Consider the following 18498-nt stretch of genomic DNA (forward strand, 5'->3'; position numbering starts at 1 on the left):
TTTGAGAAGTACCTAGATTAAAGAAATGAAGAGGACATAAAAAGCAAAAATAGCCTAAAGTAATAGGTAGTGATCTTACAAGGCCCTATGTGTTATATTATTTTTGTCTAGATCTGGGGTGGGGGGGTTGGGGGTGCAGAAAGGCCTTGAACTATGGTCGTAAAAGGCAAGAGCCCAAGTTGGAAATGGTAAGAGTGGTGAAAATATACCAGTTTAGACACTATTATATAAGTCTAAATGAAAGATAAATGTATTTTGGACAAGGATGGTGGGGTCCAGGAATAGCAGATGTAAAAATGACAACATAATGATGAATTAGATACATATATCAAGAATTATACTAGACTTCTAGCTTGTCTTACATGCTAAATAGTAATGCTATTCACCATGGTAAAGAATACTTAAAGACTCTTTTCAACAAATGGTGCTGGGACAACTGGGTACCAGACATAAAAAAATACAGTTGGATCTCTCCCTCACACCATATATAAAAATTAACTCGAAATGGATCAAAGACCTAAATCGAAGAGCTTAAACTATAAAACTTTTAGAAGAAAACATGGGCTTAAATTTTGACAATTTCCTAGACATGAAACTAAAAACACAAGAAACAAACAAACAAAAAAAGATTGAACATTATCAAAATTTAAAACTTTTGTGCTACAAAGGACACCAGGAAATTGAAAAAGACAACCCAGAGAATAGCAGAAAACATCTGCAAGTCATTTCTTGATAAGGGGCTTGTCCTATAAACTTAAAATTCAATAATAAAAGGACAAATAACTCAATTAAAAAATGAGTAAAATTTCTCAATATGTATTCCTACAAAGAAGACATACATATGACCAATAAGCACATGAGAAGATCCTTAACATCATTAGTCACAAGGAAAACACACATCAAAACCACAATGAATAGCACTTCACATCTACTAGGATGGAAGACTGTCACAAGTGTTGAAGAGAATGCAAAGAAACCTGAAAATTCATACACTGCTAGTGGAATTGTCAAAAAGTGCAGCCACTATGGGAAAGTTTGGCAGCTAGCATATGTTATTATGCAAATATTTCATTTTCTCTAATTAAATAAGTGTTTTCAGCTGAAAAATAATCTGAATGATTTAGTAATGTTTTGATTTTGAGAGTTGAAGGTAACCATCTTAATCATCTGAAAATAAGCCATCTTAAGGTATGCTGTCTTTCTCACGTTACTACAGTTAGAAGTCTACTGTCTATGATCCCGGGTTTCACATACTACTTGTGTATCTCCTACCTGGACTTAAAAATGTTCTGGTTTAGCCATATCTTAATTTCCTATTAGTTTCTTTACATTTTTTATTAGCTCTACATACTTTGAATTTATACAACCAATTAGCGTTTACTATATAACAGACCATACACACAACCACACATTCCATACATAGTCTACACCCTGGAGAGAGGAATAATTCAGTTTGGAAGCCAAGTCATACCAAAACGCAAACATATAAGAGCTGCACTAAAGCAGGTAAGTTAAGTCTGAAAATTCAGAGGAGGGAAAGACTGTTACAGCCTTCAATATTCTTCCAGAACTTCCCTGAGCTAAGCCGTGAAGAACAGCTAAGATATGCCAAGTGTTCTAAAATATGCCAAGTGTTCCAAATTGAGATGAACACCAGTAAAACCCAAGACAATGGAAATCTAATTTGCATGTGACTAGGCCACTCTGGCTAGAATGAAATAACTATTTCGTTATGCAACTCTACCTCTACTAAAAAACCCAGATGTACCCAGACAGTAAGACAAGCTTAGAGTTTTTAACTGGGTACACTTAAAAACTACAGAAACTTTCTTATCTTTAGGATGTATAAATAATTCAGTTAAATATAGATCCTATATGCATCAGGCCTCATTGCAATACTGAACCTACTGAACCCCAAATTTGTATTTTACCAAGATTCGTAGGTGATTCACTGTTATTTTTGTGGCTAAGCACTATATTACACATCAGTTTCCAATTCTGATACAAATCACAATTACATGGGGCTTGCTGTGAACTGAATTGTGTCTCTCCCTCCCCAAATTCATATGCTGAAGTCCTAAACCCCAATGTAATGGTATGTAGACATGAGGCCTTTGGAGGATATTAGGTCATGAAGGTGGAAACCTCAAGATGGGATTGGTGCCCTTTAAGAGACAACAGAGAGATCTTGTACTCTCTTTTCATTGTGTAAGAATATAGCAAAAAAAAAAAAAAAAACACTATCCCACTAACTGCAAGACAGGAAGAGGGCTCTCACCAGGAACCAAACCGGGCAGTCCCTTGATCTTAGACTCCCCAGGCTTCCAGAACTGTGAGAAATAAATGTCTGTTGTTTAAGCCACCAAGTCTATAATATTCTGTTATAGCAACCAGAGCAGATTAAGACAGGGGTCTTTTTTGTTTTAGTCCAAGTGTCCAGGCACCATCCCTAGAGAATGTGAATCATTAGGTCTGGGTTGGACAAAACATTTACTTTTAAAAGCTCCCCAGGGAAAGTCTAATATGCAGCCAAAGCTGACAATCACTGATCTAGAGAATTGGGGCTGAAAGGCATGGTTAGAGTAAATGCAAATATTAGAGTATTTTACTTTTAAAAGGTAAATACCTTCTAAAATGAGCTATCTCCATAGGTTTATAAACTATTCCTGGGGAAAAATTAGTTTTACAAATTCCATTGCTTCATCCAGCCATGGAAAGAAGTCAGAATTTAAAAAGCAAGTCTACAAAAGTAGCCCATATTATCCACCAGAGGTCAAACTATGGGAAAAAAATGAAAATACATCTCTGCATAGTTCAGGAGTATTAAATAAGAGTTATTAAAAGTTTTCGAGCAAACTCTTATCAATTAAAGTTTTCCAAGTTTCACTAGCAAGTAATCAGAAAGACATCTGATGTCTCAAAAACTCAAGTATCCTAGATATTAAATGTGAATAAACCAGCCACCTCTCCACAGTTAACAGCCACAGCATGTGAAAGGTTATCCTGAAACTCTAAGAGTCAAATCATACAATGTTATTATATAAATGTGAAGAAGGCAGAAGAAAACAATAACAGTGACATAGTAGTTCCAACAAGACAGTACTGAAGAGAGCATTTCCAAATAGAGAACTGCATGCGGGTTCATAAAGATTTACAGAAGTCAGGCAAATTCGCTAAATTTAAGAAATGATTGCTTGTTGCTTAAAGCCATAAGTGAATAACACTATGTAATTATATCTAGCTATGGCTGTAATTACTGACATAGAGAAGTTTACATGCATAAGACACACTCCAGATAAAAGGTGTAATTTACACTTGGCACCTATCTGCAAGCCATATTTGAAAAAAAGACCATGACACTATCATTAGAAGAATGAGCAAATTTTGGTCCCAAAGATGATCAAATGACTCCAAGTTTCTTTAACTGATCTTTTGAAAACAAGGGAACCAGTATTTTTCTCTAAAGCTGTATAAGTCCACTTACATCCACACACCATGTTCAACTGGGTGGGAAAATAGTGTAGTGCAGCAGGTATCATGCCAAATACCCTCTTCAGAGGTGGGAAGACAGGACAAAGTCCCAGGCCTAACTCCAACTTCAAATACAACAACTTTGATTTTATGTATTTTATGTTTTGGCTTAAGGGGGTGGGGGCAGGGGGCTAGTATTCAGAGTTTTACAGCTTTAAGAAGGGGAATAAGGAAAAAGAACTGAAATGTTCCAATACATTCATTCTCAAACTTAATAGTAAGCATCAGAATCGCCTAGAGCAGGGATGCCCAACCCCTGGGCCATGGACCAGTATCAGTCTGTGGCTTGTTAGAAACTGGGCCACACAGCAAGAGGTAAGCAGTGGGCCAGTGAGCAAAGTTCATCTGTATTTGCAGCCGCTCCCCAGCACTGGCATCACCACCCCCAGCTCCACCTCGGATCATCAAGCATTAGATTCTCATAGGAGCCCTGGTCCCTGGTGCCAAAAAAGGTTCGGGACCACTGACCTAGAGGGTTTGTTAAAACAGGTTACTGGACTCTGACCTCAAAGTTTCTATATCAGCAGGTCTGGGGTAGGTTCTAAAAAGTGCATTTCTACAAAGTTCTCAGGGAATATTGATGCTGCTGCTCCAGGACCACACTTTGAGAACCAGTGCTCTACCCAAGTTCTAGATTCCAATTCTATGTCTTTCTGTCTGTGTAACCCAGAACAAATTACTTAACTTCTCTCTTTTTCTTCGTTGGAAAACTGGGAATAACACCTATTTCAACTTCAACAAAAACTAAAAGAAACATCATTTATAAAAATGGTTGGGTGGCTCATGGTTGGGTACTCAAATACTGGTTCCCTTCCCCTAACGTAACACTAATGGTATAACATTTATACATTTGCCTCACCCCTACTCTACATTGTCACAAGGGTATGATATTTTTTTTGTCATCTAAGTTCCATCCGCAAAGTTCTTAATAATATCCAGCATTGAAAGTACTATTATAAAGAAGTGGGATTTTCTGTCTTAACAGACAATTACATAGCAACAGAATACTGTTATCCTGAGACATACTTATGCCTTTTAAATGCTATTTTACTTAAAGTACAAAAAGATGACAGAACTAATGAGAAAAAAAATTTATTTAATCATTCATGAATTGGTCTATAATCTACAAGGATGAGGCAAGTCCATGTATTTCACCTTTGAAAATGCTGAGATTAAGGTTTCCAATTGCCAGACACTATATTTTACTAGCAAATGTAGCAGCCATGCAAGCAGGAAAAGTCAATCTGTCCCTGATAAAGCTCTCCAAGGATGGACTGCTAGCACTGAGCAGAGCAAAAGCTGGCAAGTGTCTCAAAATGGGTGGGTCTCGGTCTCATCAGTTTAGGATCACTGTTCAGCCCTACCAAAGAAATGCTGTCCTGGAAAGGAAAAGGCACTGTAAACACATTCTTCTGAAATACTGCATTACCCAAGGATTAGGCTTAACAAACCAAGCAAGTTCCTCATTCCTCAACATCTATTTGCATAACAATTTACTACCATTTCATCAGTAACTCACATGTATATTTTTAATTCCTTGCTTCAACCTTTAATCCTTTAATTAAGGTAAATCACAGATACCTCAAAATAATATTATTGAACCCAAAGTGGCCAAAAGTAATTTAGCATGAATCAGTAATTTGAATGAATTTTTAATTGTAAACTCCATGGTTTTAGCCTTAAACTTTAAAGGACAAAAATGTCTAGCTATGAAACTTTCACAGGGCACTTTCATTTTAAAAAATGAATTATTTGTCTTTAAAGGATCTGCAAGAAATACAGTATTTTTGTAATTTTGAAGCTTTGCATTAAAAAAAGTTTACAAACTCCTGATTTAGCATACTAGTAGTTTATAAAGGTTATTACAGTACATAGTTGAAAACGGAATAATAGGAAAAGGACTAATGATAGTAAGAGGAAGAGGAGATTTCTATTTTTCACCTGCTAAATAACAATATTGATGCTGAAAGCTTTATTTCTCTTTCCTCATTCAGTCTCAGAAAACTCTTTGAAAGGGGCGTTATTATTCTCCAATTTTACAGATGAGGAAATTAAAGGATGAAGAAGTAATTTGCCCAAGGTAAAAAGAAACCAACCAAATAAATTAGTACAGCAAGGAACTGAACCAATGTCTAAACAAAATAATCAACTTGACAGAAATAAAATCTTATTCCTAAAGAGTAGTATAATTTTTTAAAATTACCTTGTCATTTTTAATAATTTTTTTAAAAAAATAAAAACCTGCTCATTATTTTCAAAGAGCTAATGAATAAGGTGTGTCTTTGGGGTGATGGCTATGTTCTGGAATTAGATCGATGCACATAACTTTGTGAATATACTAAAAACCACTGAACTGTGCACTTTAAAATGGCAAATTTTATAGTATGTAAATTATATTTCAAAAAAACAGTGTAAAGAATAAGATCTGCAAAATATTATTCATAATTTACCCCAGCAATAAGAGAATTAGTATTCAGTCTGTAGGTAACTTTGGGTCTAAAATTATGTATGCATCCAGAATAAAGAAGATTTAGTTGATTTCAAGCCCATATCGTTATGGGACCAAAGATGGAATATATTCCCAAGTGCAGAAAATGTAGAAATGAGTGCTGTAACTAAGGAACCAGGCAAGCAAGCCCAAGGGAATGATCACCAGAGCACAGCTTCTTTAAAACAAACTGCTATCAGCCAAAGTAATAATAGCTGTACCTAACTTGAAGCAAATCCAGCCCTTTTAAGAACAGATTTTCATTACAGATACATGGAGGAGGGATAGAGTAACCATTTACTTCAAAAAGATTTTAAGAAATTAAAATCAATTAGGATGTGGGAAGAATCTAAAAAACAGAATACAGTTAATGAAACTAATTATAGTACAAATGAATAACACAACCATATTGAACTACATAGGGAAAAAAAGAACTAACCTAAGTAATTCTGAAAAATAAATTTTGACTGTGTTTTGTAAAGCTACAGACAAATATTGCACTATAGTTTAAAAATATGTTTCTCACAGGGGAACACAGGTTAGCAATTCTGAAACTACTGGGTGTGTGCACTAAGACTGAACAAATAAGTAAATTTGTGGATAAGAATCAAATTTCTCACCTTTGGAGGAGGAAGTAGTAAGGAAAGGAAAAAGACTGGGGGGTGGGCGGAAAGCCAGAATGAACTCTGAGATTGGAACTGGTAGTATCAGTATGAACTAATGGTTTTAGTTAGATAGATGATTGATTGATTGATTGATAGATAGATAGATAGATAGATAGATAGATAGATAGGAAATTAAAACCTATGTGTATGTACATTACTATACATCTATTTGCTAGCTGTATCTATCAAGATAACCTAGAAACAATGACACCCCAATAGTACTGGGCACACCTGGCATGCAGATCTTGGTTTCTAGATACCATTCTCCAATAAAATGAACCAGCCTCCTTTGCAGAAATGGTTGATTCTGTGCCTGGTGCAAAAGGAAAACTATGAGATGCAGCTGTAACATCTTGTGGTACCAGAAAGTAAATTAGTACTCACGAAATGATGGGGACATTATAGGAATGGCACAAGAACAAATTTGAAAGTGCTCTCAATAACCAAAGCTGAAGCAATTTGAGCAAAATATTAGATTTTTAACCCACACAGTAAAATAAATATGTACAAATTCATAAATAATTGGACAATTAACGAACAGAGTTTTTGAAAAGGGGCAGTTTTTCCTTAAGAGCAGAATTCCAATTAATATAAAATGAGAGAAACAAAACCATCACTAAGCAAACACTACATTAGTAAGTACTGCCAGCACAAATCATTAATAGATGAAAAATTGGTCTTTGCTAAGAACAGAATGTTTTCATTTTCAAAGTACCTCCCCACAGAGGTACTTTGAAAATGAATTATGAAGGAAAAAGACAGTAACTTTACAATGGAAAAACTGAAAGACATCACTTTACTCAGTAATCAGTTAACAAAATCAAGCATAAGACACACTAATCATGAGTACATAAATATCAAGCAAATCTAATTGAGGGACCCTCTAAAAAAGTAATTGAGCAGTACTCTTCAAAAGTTTCAAGATCATAAAATATTACAAAAAAAAGAAAATGAAGAACTTAACAGATGGGACAATATGATAACTAAATGGAAGGTGTAATGTTGAATTGGATTCTGGACCAGAAAAGGGAGTTTATAAATTTGAATTTCTTGGTTTTGATCATTATTTATGATCGAATTAGGGGAAATGAGAAAGGGTATATGGGAATTCTTTATACTTAGTTTGAACCTTAATGTAAATCTAAAATTATTTCAATTAAAAAGTTTAAAAAATTTTAGAGAAATCACTGAAAGTAAAGCAAATCTTTAATTTAAAAGAAGTTAAACAACAATTAAACACTTTAACAACTGTTAAACAACACTTTAACAGCAGTTAAACAATTACAGCAGAAAATGTTAAAAGGTGGTCATAATACTTCATTTACTGATATATCTATATGCATAAATTATTTCAAGTCCTGACAGAAACTTGGTACAAGATTGGGGAGACTATGATCTACATATTTTTAAAAATATGCAACTACTATTTTACACCCTTCAGCTAGCAACAATTATTTTATTAGAAATATCAGAGTAAAAGAAAATTAAAGACTGTGATCCTCCTTTGTTAATAGTATCACTTTCCTTGAAATCTATGAACTAGACAGTAATTCAACTGTAGAAACAAATGGTACATTTCTTCATTGCTTCTCTTAGTTACTCCCTATGCCAACAATATTCATTTCATACAGCAGTTAACTGGTGTGCTTAATTTTACTGGCTATGGCAAACCAAAACGTTATGAAATCAAAGACACAACTGTGGCATCCTTCACCTTCTGTATTTAACTGACCTAGAAGGGAACAGGTACAAAGAGAGCCATGAAAACCTTTTAAGTAATTTGTGGTCAGATAAATATAATTTAATATCAAGAGCTACCAAAACTTTGAATCCTACAGGTTTAAAGTGAATGATATTGCTACCACAAAATGTACTCTATTATTAATATAAGGAAGAAGCATAAGAACTACACAAATTGACTAAATATTAAACCAGGCTGTACTCAGAACCTGCTAGCTACATGCTGCTAGATTCAAAAACCTGGTTACTCAGCCTAAGGGCCAGACCACAAGGAGCCTACAAAACAAAGAAAGATTCCTGCTGAAATTACCAGCAACTGCTCACCCATACCTTTAATGATTATCCATACCATGAAAGGAAAACAGGAAAAACAAAGACTTTAAGCTGTATATTGTGCAAGTTAAAAGATAAACCCAACCATTCATTCCATTCTTTACTCCCTATAACCAGTAATTTTTCATAGAGACTAAGAAACAAATATAAAACCCAATTCCTCAAACAGAGAATCATTCTTTTTCTCTGAGAGGAGTAAATAATGCTCTATGGAGTGTTATTCCTTCTCTAACAAACTTTCCTTTGTCTTTAACTCTGCATACTCTTGAATTCTTTCCTGCACAGAGTCAAGGACTCACCTCTCTCGGCAAGAGTAGGGCTTGAGTTCCCACTGGGGGAAATTCACCCCATCTTGCTGCATCATTATCACTTATACATTCTTTTTTTATGTGGTTTTCCTTAAAAGTTATTTCATTTTTCTATTTTAATGAATGTTTCAATCTTAGTTTAACATGTAATCAGGAAGAATGATACTTCAAAATTCCACCTATTAGTAAAAGAAACATTAGTAAAGGTCCAATAAATAATTCACTAAACTCAAGCACCTTTACCTACTATCCATATATTATAGATGGGGAAATTAAAGTATAGGGAGACTGAATGAGGTTTTTTGGGTTTTTTTTTTTTCCTAAAAGGAAAAAGCAGCAAAGGATTTCTTAAAAATAGAAATGTCACACAACTATGAACATGTAAGTAGACATTAAATACAGTTAGGCTATGATTAAAATGCATTTTCAAAGGAATGATCCCTTGTATTAAAATTGAAAACAGAAGTGTCCTGTCACTGACATGAGTGAAAGAGCTCGTGGTAATGTCCACACTACACTTTACAAAACAAGTAAAAAGGTACTAAACATGAAAAAGAAAGCCACCTAATGAAAACCCTAATAAATCAATCTGAGGAAGAGTGCTGACTTCAGAAGAGTCTACTTGAAATTTTGCAAATGGATAAAAAGAAAAAAGTCATTACATACACAGGAGGTCTGGCATATACAAAAAGAAATAACTCAGAACACTTCAGGTCTTTAATTTCAAAGTACAGTAAAACTTATTTCAAAAAGTTCTGAGAGAAAGTAAAACTCTTAATCCAGATTTCAACATTTTTGCCCTACTGCTGGTTACAAATTATGAAACACTCAAAACCCAAACGAAAGCAGAGTCAACACAATTTGACCAAACTATTAGGCAAGCATTAAGATTACAAAAGCTACTACAAGTTACTCGGCATCCCACATCTCAGAAAAATAAGTAAAGCCTTGAAATTAGAAGTTAAGAGACCAATGACAAAAATATTTTCCCTAAATCTATTCATCAACCAAGGAAAGGGAAATTAGCATTTCCTGAGCAGCTCTTTCATGCCAACTCTTTTATCTTCCCTATTTGATTTATTAAATCCATGTAGTTTTACAAGTGAGGAAAACAAGGCTTAGAGGTATTAACTTCCTTGCCTTTGGCTAGAACAATTTTTCTCAATCTCTGGCACCATAGACATTTGGGGCCAGAAAATTCTTTTGGGTTTTGTGGTTTTTGTTTGTTTGTTTGTTTTGTTGGGGGAGGGAGGGTAGGACACTGTCTTGTGTATTGTAGGATAATCACCAGCATCCCTGGGCTCTACCACTGAATATCAGTAGGATCCACCTCCAGGTGTGACAAAACAAAACATCTTTAGATATTGCCAAATGTCCCCTGGAGAGCAAAACTGCCCCTAGTTGAGAACCAGAGTTAAAGTGAAGCCGGCATTTTAATTCAGTGAACAACGGCTACATGCCAGGCTCTGTTGAAGCTGATTCAAGGAAAAATGAGAATCTTTGCCCTCAAGAGCTCACTCTGAACACTGGTTTTACATACAACTCAAATGGTGTTCAATTTTTTAAACAAACTTCTCTCCATACACAGACTGAAGACATGCACACCATGATTGACAGTCCGACCTTCAACATATTCTCCTTAGCCAGCCCCCACATTAGCTAACTCCTCTAACCAGTCAGTGGCACCTCCACTCACCCACTTATGCTGGCTTAACAGCCTGTAGTCACCTCTGACCCAACCTTTCCCTTCATTCCCTGTATCTAGTTAACTGCCCAAATTCTACTGGCTTTTCCTAGGAGTAAAATGCCCCTCAATCATCCATACTCTCCATTCCCTACATTCCAATACAGATACAAAGCCCAATTCCCATACTTTTTTCTACTAACAGAAGAAATCAGAAGGAACTAATCTCTCTTGGTCCCTAAACTGAATTAAGGGTATACATCATAACTGAACTACCAACCATTAGAGTTGCGGACTATCTAGAGTGGGTCAGTAAAGACCAAATCTTCTTTTTCTGGAATGGGAAGGAAACTGGAATTTCTCATCTCAGACATTTTCACAACCAGATTTCAAATCTCAGTAAATAAAAGCCCTGATAAGCATTAAGAAAAGGCTATAGCAGAGATTAGTTTGCATACCATTAAAAAGTGGCTTGCATGCTATTTCTGGCACTCCTTCCATGAACTGCTTTTGTCTGTTTCAAAGGAATACAGAATTGACACTCGACAGAGAAGTGAAGATTCCCAATGAGAGCTTGAACCAACAAGCACTTCTGACCCTCACAATGTATAAACAAAGATGAAGGTAGATAAAGCAATTCCACTAGAGAAACTCTAAAACAAGATGATCAAATAAAATCTAGTGAAATAACTGTATACGAAGGCACAAATATGAAATTTTCATAACATATATGAATATACAGCATCGAAGGCTAATTTATTAATACTGAAAATGAAAAGATGATTTAAGATGAAAGGCAATCCAGTATGTGTTAAAGCTGAACTCTCCCTTAGGCAGAGAATAGAACTCTCCTGTATTGATTCTTAGTAAATGCTTTATCCTTTTTGACTTTAAGAAAACACAATCAAGATAACTTTAAATCCAGTATTTGAAATTCACAATCCAATCAACAGTTTTAATTTATACTTCACAGTTTTAAAAAACAATGCTCAAGAAAAGTATGACAGGTGACATCCTAAATATTTCTGCTTCAGTTGTTATTTCTGAGTTTTCCTGTAAAGGGCTAATTTTCAAACAAAAGTACAGAGTGGCAAATACATTCGGTTTCAGAGTCCTACTGTTATTCTTCCTATACCAGGTTATTAAGTAAATAAATAAATGAAAATAATTTCTACAAGGATGCTTCAATGTCCCAGAGTTTTCTGAAAGAATAAAGAATATGTCATGCTAAATTGCCGTATTTCCTCTTGGGAGACACAGTTTAGGTCAGCAGTTTTATGCAATGATCAAAAGCCAAGCCAAAAGGCCTTATTTAAGCAAATAATTATAATTAACTAATTCGAATTCACACAATCCAATTGACACATTCTCTAATATCTGATATAATTCCTTTATATTACATTCCAATTTATGCATTCTCTAATATTTAAAGCAGAAAGCAAAAGCAGAGATTGAACCTGATGCTGACATATAGCCATCTTAAGGTGATGCTTTTGATTCCTGCTATTACTATCCTTCTCTGCCTATAATCTATGAAAGCCTTGTAGCAACAGTTCATTCAAGCCTTTTCTACATGTATCAAATAAGCTTAGTTTAACTAATCTAATTCAACACAATTTGAGTAATTGTAATTCTAGGATGTATGCCTTTGTCAATAGTTAATGTAAAGCCTTGAAGTGGAAAAATATGAACAAACGTACATAAATACCAGCTATATAAATTCTAGAGGAAATGTATCAGTTTAGCCTGATATTTTTTCCAAATCATTTCTTGTATGAAATGACAGCATTAACCTAATCTCACCCAACCAGTTTTTGTTTTACTGCCTTTTACCAACACTTGTCCATATGAAAATGGTAAAGAAAGATCTTGTCACAAATGATGCTTGAAATCTTTATAAAAAGAATGTGTCTTTTAACAAATAAATATAGAGGACACTTTGAACTGATCTTTAAAACAAATCCTTGAGATGTTACATGTAACAACAGTGTAACTTAAAATTCATCCCAACTAACTTTACAAACTACGGTGCTCCTTCTAGCTTTTAACCTTATGAAACAATATGATTAACCAAGATCTCCAAAGAAAATCAGCCTTAAGCTCCAAAGGGTGTATTTCCTAGGAGACTATTTTGATTGATACCCACTTTACTTAACAGAGTTGAATTCTGCTGACATTAAGTGAATGATAAAAACATTAAACAAATCAAATATTTAGGATTCAATTGTCAGAAGACTACTGCTTAAAATAATCTCTACAACAGCCTTCCTCTGGGTTAAATTACTGCCATTTATACAATGCTGTCACATACATAATCTCTCTTCATTTCGACTTTCCTAGAAATACTGATTAATATTATTTTGCTGACAAAACTGCAAACAAATTACATTTTCCACACCTAAAAATATAAAATATTTTTATAACCTGGCTTCCTAAAGGAATACAATTAAGGTGGTTTCTCATCTCTTTCCTTATAGTTACTCCAGCTATTCTAACACAATCTTTCTCAAGACATTCCTAGATGATTAATAATTTGAACTTCAATAAGGAAGTACTTTTTAAACAAGTAAGGTATAATTAAATACACCGTCATTTTCAAGTGCAATCCAAAGAGATTGGGGGAATATATCCTAGACCTATTAGCCCTGCCTATAACCTTAAATTAAGCATGTCCTGAAATCTTAAAGATCATTATATTCTTATCCATTACTCAAAGAAACATTTAAGGCTATTATTAGTTTCATGTGCATTAACTTTATATTGTTTTTTTTTTTCCTATGAGAAAGGCCAAATTTATTCCAAAAAAAAATCAGTAGGAAGGAGAAACTATTTGAAAACTCTCCAGCTAGAAATAGCTTTTCTAATAAGCTATCCCTTTAAACATGTATATGATTTTTTTTTTAATCAGAAAAAGAGCCTTTACTTATGTATCTCAGATTCCTAGGTGGTATCTGTTTAGATTTGTGATAAACAAGCAAAAAGAAGTTTCACAGGATGTGGATAAAATCCTAATCCACAAATGGATGACTAGGACCAGTCTCAGAAATTCCAGCAAATTAACACTTCAAATACTTCAAGTGACTGGCAGGAAGTATTCAGGAAACATCCTGGAGGCTAAGGCTAAAAACTGATCAACCTTTGCTCTCAGAAAAGTTCAAGTGTGCCACAGGAGAAATAGGTCCTCAAGAATTAAACTTGAAGTGCCAAAGAAAATTACCACAGTTGCTGAATAAAAAAAAAAGTCATTCCCTTCAACAACCATGGCACACTACCTAAGAACCTTCATGCTAACACTCCTGGTAGCCACTATCAATTCTACCCTGTACATACCTAGAAATGTGACTTACCTACTACAGACCTACTGGAGGATTCTGTTTCTGGAGGATTCTGTTTCTGGAGAATAGCAACAATCGCTCTCATTCATGCATACTGTGTCAACCATCCTTTTGGGTTTCATTTATTCCTCATATCAACCCTCCAAGAGGGTATTAATCCCTGATGAGAAAATGTAGAAGCTAAAAAAGCTTAGAAACATACTAAGTAACCAGATTTTTAGGGAAGGAAAAAATTACCTATCAGGATTCAAATGCAAGCCTGTCTCTTTCTACACTGGCCCCTGGCTTCTTGGTAGGGCCCCAACTTTCTCCATACACTTAAAGCCATATACTATAGAAATTCTATATTAATCTGTAACTAATAATGACAACTTCATACAGAGTGTTTTGGCCACTCCTGTTCTCCTTTCAGCATTCAACTGTCATAACAGCAACATTAACGCTCTGTGGTATTAGCAAGCACTGACTAAGCTATTTATAGTTAACATTTATTGAGTATTTACTATATGCCAGATACTGTTCTAAATTCTTACAACAACCTCAGAGGGTAGGTGCTATCAATATTCTTATTTTATGAAAAAAGTGAAGCACAAAAAGCTTTAATAATTTGCACAAGGCCAAATTATGTTACGTAGAGATCCAGTACTCAAATCAAGTTACCTGGCTCCACAAATCATGTTCTTAAATTCTAGGCTTGCTTTCTCTCAAGAAAATTTATAAAGAGTTTCTCACATAACCCTCTTAACTGTAAGCTAAGTATTATCAATCTCAATTTATAAAAGGGGAAACAAGCTCAGAAATGTCAAGTAATTTGCTTAAACTCACAAATTTTAGTGGTTAAGGAATGATTTGAATCCATTTTTGTTTCACACCCCTAAGATGCTAATACATCATGTCAAAGGAGAATACTAAATATAAAAAAAAAAAAGTGATAATAATATATGTATATTTCAAAATGCCTCGAAAATTTCTAGGCTATATATAAATTCTTTAAAATGTTTGTGAAAAAAGAAAAACATGTTATGGTTATAAGAAACTAACACGAATGGCCTCCTGAGTATTAATGAGGCAGAAAACCCCCACAAGTTTTTAAGAATTGTATATTTTACTATGAGGCTAAATCATTCTGATTTGGCCACAAACTACAGAGGCCCAGTCAGCCACAAGCGTGTACCATGCTCTCATCCCACAACCACTCCCTCCCACCTCAATAGACAATGAGAGTCAGCTTATTAGTCATGCTCCTTTTCCTAAGAGATCAAGAGACAAAAGCAACATCTAAGAATCCACTTACTCTAGGCTACTCTCTTAAATCTGTAACATTCTGAAAACAGAAACTCGAGTTTTAGATGTTAAGATGCAAATACAGAGAAACAGGTATATTAATGATGCATTTAATATTCTGTTTCTTGTGCAGAAAAGATCTGCCTTTCTTAAATATATATATATATATATATATATATATATATATATATATATATATATATATAAAGAGGGAAAAGCCTCAGAAAAGTGATTTTCCATACCACCAGACAAAAATATAACTGCTTTCAGATGCCGTTTCTAAAGACCCAATTAGACATTAGAACTCCTCTGCAGTTATACACTTTAGTATTTCAGAAAATGTCTTCCACCAATTACCCACCCAAAGTAGAAATGAGCAATATAATCGTGCCTCTCATCATATTTCTCCATTATCCCATGGGTCTCAGATAGCAGAACAGATTACCGCATATAAGAAACATCTATTTTAAAAACACTAGTCCTGCTTAGAACAATCAAGCTTACATTTTCAACGGAAAATCAAATTAGAAAGCAGCTCCTTTGTACCAGACACCATACTGATTTTAAAAACCAAAAGATACAAGAGGACAAATTGTAATTTGTAAGTATCTTTTATAGCATCTTGCAGCCCTGAAGGAAAAAAAAGAAAAAAGGAAGAAGAAAATAACACACAAATCACAAGGCAGTCCAAAGAATAACTATGCTTGTTTCTGAAGGGGAAAAAATCATTTATTCAGAGTTGTTCAACGCTTTTTAAAAATAATCAGTGCTGTGTGCAAGAAGCATTAAATATTTAAATGAGGCCAAAGGAATCAGGTAACACTGAATGAAAATCTAATGTGTCCAAAGTGTACATTGGACAAACAGGTTCCACTGGTAACCTCTTAAACGATATTTTAAAGTAGAGAGGAACCTTAAGAAAGGAAATCGCCTCATAATATTTCATTAATTCAGAATTGTTATGTGAACTGAAAAAGTGTTTTTTCCCAAACCGGCATTTAATAAAAAATCACTTTCTTATAAACGAATCCAGTCACCTATCAAGCACTGATATGCAGATATAGAGAAATGCAGTCCTTCTTCTTCCCTCCCCACTTCCACTTTCTCTCGAGTGATTAAATTCAAAAAGCGATTTAAACAAACGTAAATGCTATCTGAAATGAAAACTTCACTCGCATTTCCCAAGCTAAACATGTGTCAGGAAAACAGAATCAAGCTCAGTCACCCCACAGAACCTTAATTTCCGAAATGTCCTATGTTACCAAAATAAAAGGTATATGTCCTAAGAAAGCAATTCTTTGGACACTTCACAATTAAAAAATAATAATAAAATCAAGGGGGGAAAAAAGGTAGGGAAAGACAGACAACTGAAAAGCAAACCACCACACCCTCAACTCCGCGTTGCAACCCGTCTGCCAGGGGCCTTTACCTTCATTTTCCATTGAAACTGCACTTGGTTGGTGGCTACAAAGTCTTTAGTGTCAGCCACGGCCACACTGGGAATAGAGAGGAGAGGAGGAAGACAAGGAAGAGAAGCCCCCGGAATCCCAGGCTGTCACCCCCGCTCCCGGCCACACGTCCCACGGCTGCTCCCACCACCCCTAGCAGCAGCATCTGCAAGAGAAACCAAGAGAAGCGGCGCTGACGAGACAGGGGGCGAGAAGGGAGAACCCCTGCCCCGCCAGCACCTCGGGAGCCCCGGAATCCCGCGCCTGCCCCCTCGGCCACAAGCAAAGCCCCCAGCTTAAGCCAGCGGGGCGGCGCCCGAGAGACTCCACCCCAATCAGGGTATCCCCAGACGCCCCCTCCCTCGGGACCTGGAAGTTTCTGGAAATGGGTAATACCGGTACCTCCCCACAGCCCCAGACCCTCTACCTCCGCGGGGCGGGAGACTCACCCGCGGGGCTCGCGGGAGCGCCCCGCGCGCCTCGGGCAAAGAGCCGCTCCCAGCGTACGGAAAGAGCGATCGTAGGGACGGCGGGCGGGGAGGGGAGGGAAGAGGAGGTGAGGGGCCCGTCACGGTCGGCCCGGCCGGCTCGGTGCGGCCGCGCTGGTCTGCGCCCGCCTCCTGCGCTCCGCCCCTCCCCGCCACCCGCCGCACCGACGCGCCCCGCACTCCCGGGCCCGCCGCGGACCGAGCTTTGTCGCTACTACTTCCGCTGCGAGAGGCGCGCGCGCACGCGCACTCGCTCGCACTGGCGGGAATGGCGGAAGTGAAGTGAAGGCTGAGCCGCCCACCCGGAATGAGCTGTGGTTGGGTGCGGAGCAGTCCAGTAGGAGGGCACGCGGGCCTGGTGGTGGCTCCTCGCTGACCCTGGAGGACGGTGCCCACTCGTTTCTACGCACCCACTGGGCGCGAGAGTTGGAGATCCACCTGCTCCCCTGCGCTGGGCACGCTTTCGCAGGAGGCAGGTGCGGGGTCGAGCCAGGCCGGCAGGCACAGTCATGATCGATGTCCCCGAGGTGTTTCAGCGCCATCAACAAAGGTGACAGAGAAAGCCCCTCCCGTCGAGGTGGCCGTCACAATCTCGGCAGGCGACGCGAGGACCACTGAAGGAAGGAGCCAGCGCAAAGAGGCGCTGGTGTTTCCATTGGGACCTCGCACCCTCACTTGCAGACCCCTGTTACGGCTGCTTTGCTCTAACTGTGGGAGCAGATCATCGCGGGGCGATTTCCCAAAGTTCTGTCCCCTTAAGTATGCTTCTTTGTCCATGTGTAATGGGCAAATACCAGCCTCAAGAGAGCTCAAGGGAGAACTCAACCTTTTTCATTCGTTTCAAGTCTGTGGAACCCGAGAGGTTAGAACTAGAAACCGAGCGTCCAGAGATGGAAGCTGAAGAACGGGCATTGCCTCCCGCCGCTAGCTGTGCCTTTAGCCACTTGAACCGTTCACTCGTTCAGCATCTAACCCAAGCCCCACAAAGTGATTTTTGATGGACGGTTGATTTTCAGCCTTGGTAAGCCAGAGACACAGGAAACATTGTACCGAAGTCCTCTCGCACCCAAATCCACTAGAGGGCAGGGTTACACCTGAGTTCGAGTGCATCCTCCGAGGAACTCCAGAGACCGCAAGGGAAATATCCTCCCTTATATGCTAGAGATATTTTTCTCCATCAACTCTTATACACAT

General features: G+C 37.1%; 1 protein-coding gene across 9 annotated transcripts in view; it reads right to left on the reverse strand.

Annotated features, from left to right (window-relative positions):
- Positions 1 to 18498, reverse strand: part of ATP2C1 (ATPase secretory pathway Ca2+ transporting 1) — a 115472-nt gene that overhangs the window by 78802 nt on the left and 18172 nt on the right. For 2 of the 9 annotated variants that reach the window (XM_016140271.2, XM_036219705.1), the window contains exons 1-2: positions 17266 to 17407; positions 16798 to 16982 (exon numbers count right to left, since the gene is read on the reverse strand). The exons of 3 other annotated variants lie outside the window; for them this stretch is intronic. In XM_016140271.2, coding sequence (XP_015995757.2) covers positions 16798 to 16803 — 6 coding nt within the window. In that variant the 5' untranslated portion in view covers positions 16804 to 16982; positions 17266 to 17407. Of the gene's footprint in view, positions 1 to 14096; positions 14245 to 16797; positions 16983 to 17265; positions 17475 to 18498 lie in introns of those variants that run through there. 4 more of the 9 variants (XM_016140273.2, XM_036219704.1, XM_016140272.2 and 1 more) reach the window with 4 other exon arrangements.

The sequence above is a fragment of the Rousettus aegyptiacus genome, unplaced genomic scaffold, assembly GCF_014176215.1.
Source record: "Rousettus aegyptiacus isolate mRouAeg1 unplaced genomic scaffold, mRouAeg1.p scaffold_m13_p_4, whole genome shotgun sequence".
In the NCBI taxonomy this organism is placed as follows: domain Eukaryota; kingdom Metazoa; phylum Chordata; class Mammalia; order Chiroptera; family Pteropodidae; genus Rousettus; species Rousettus aegyptiacus.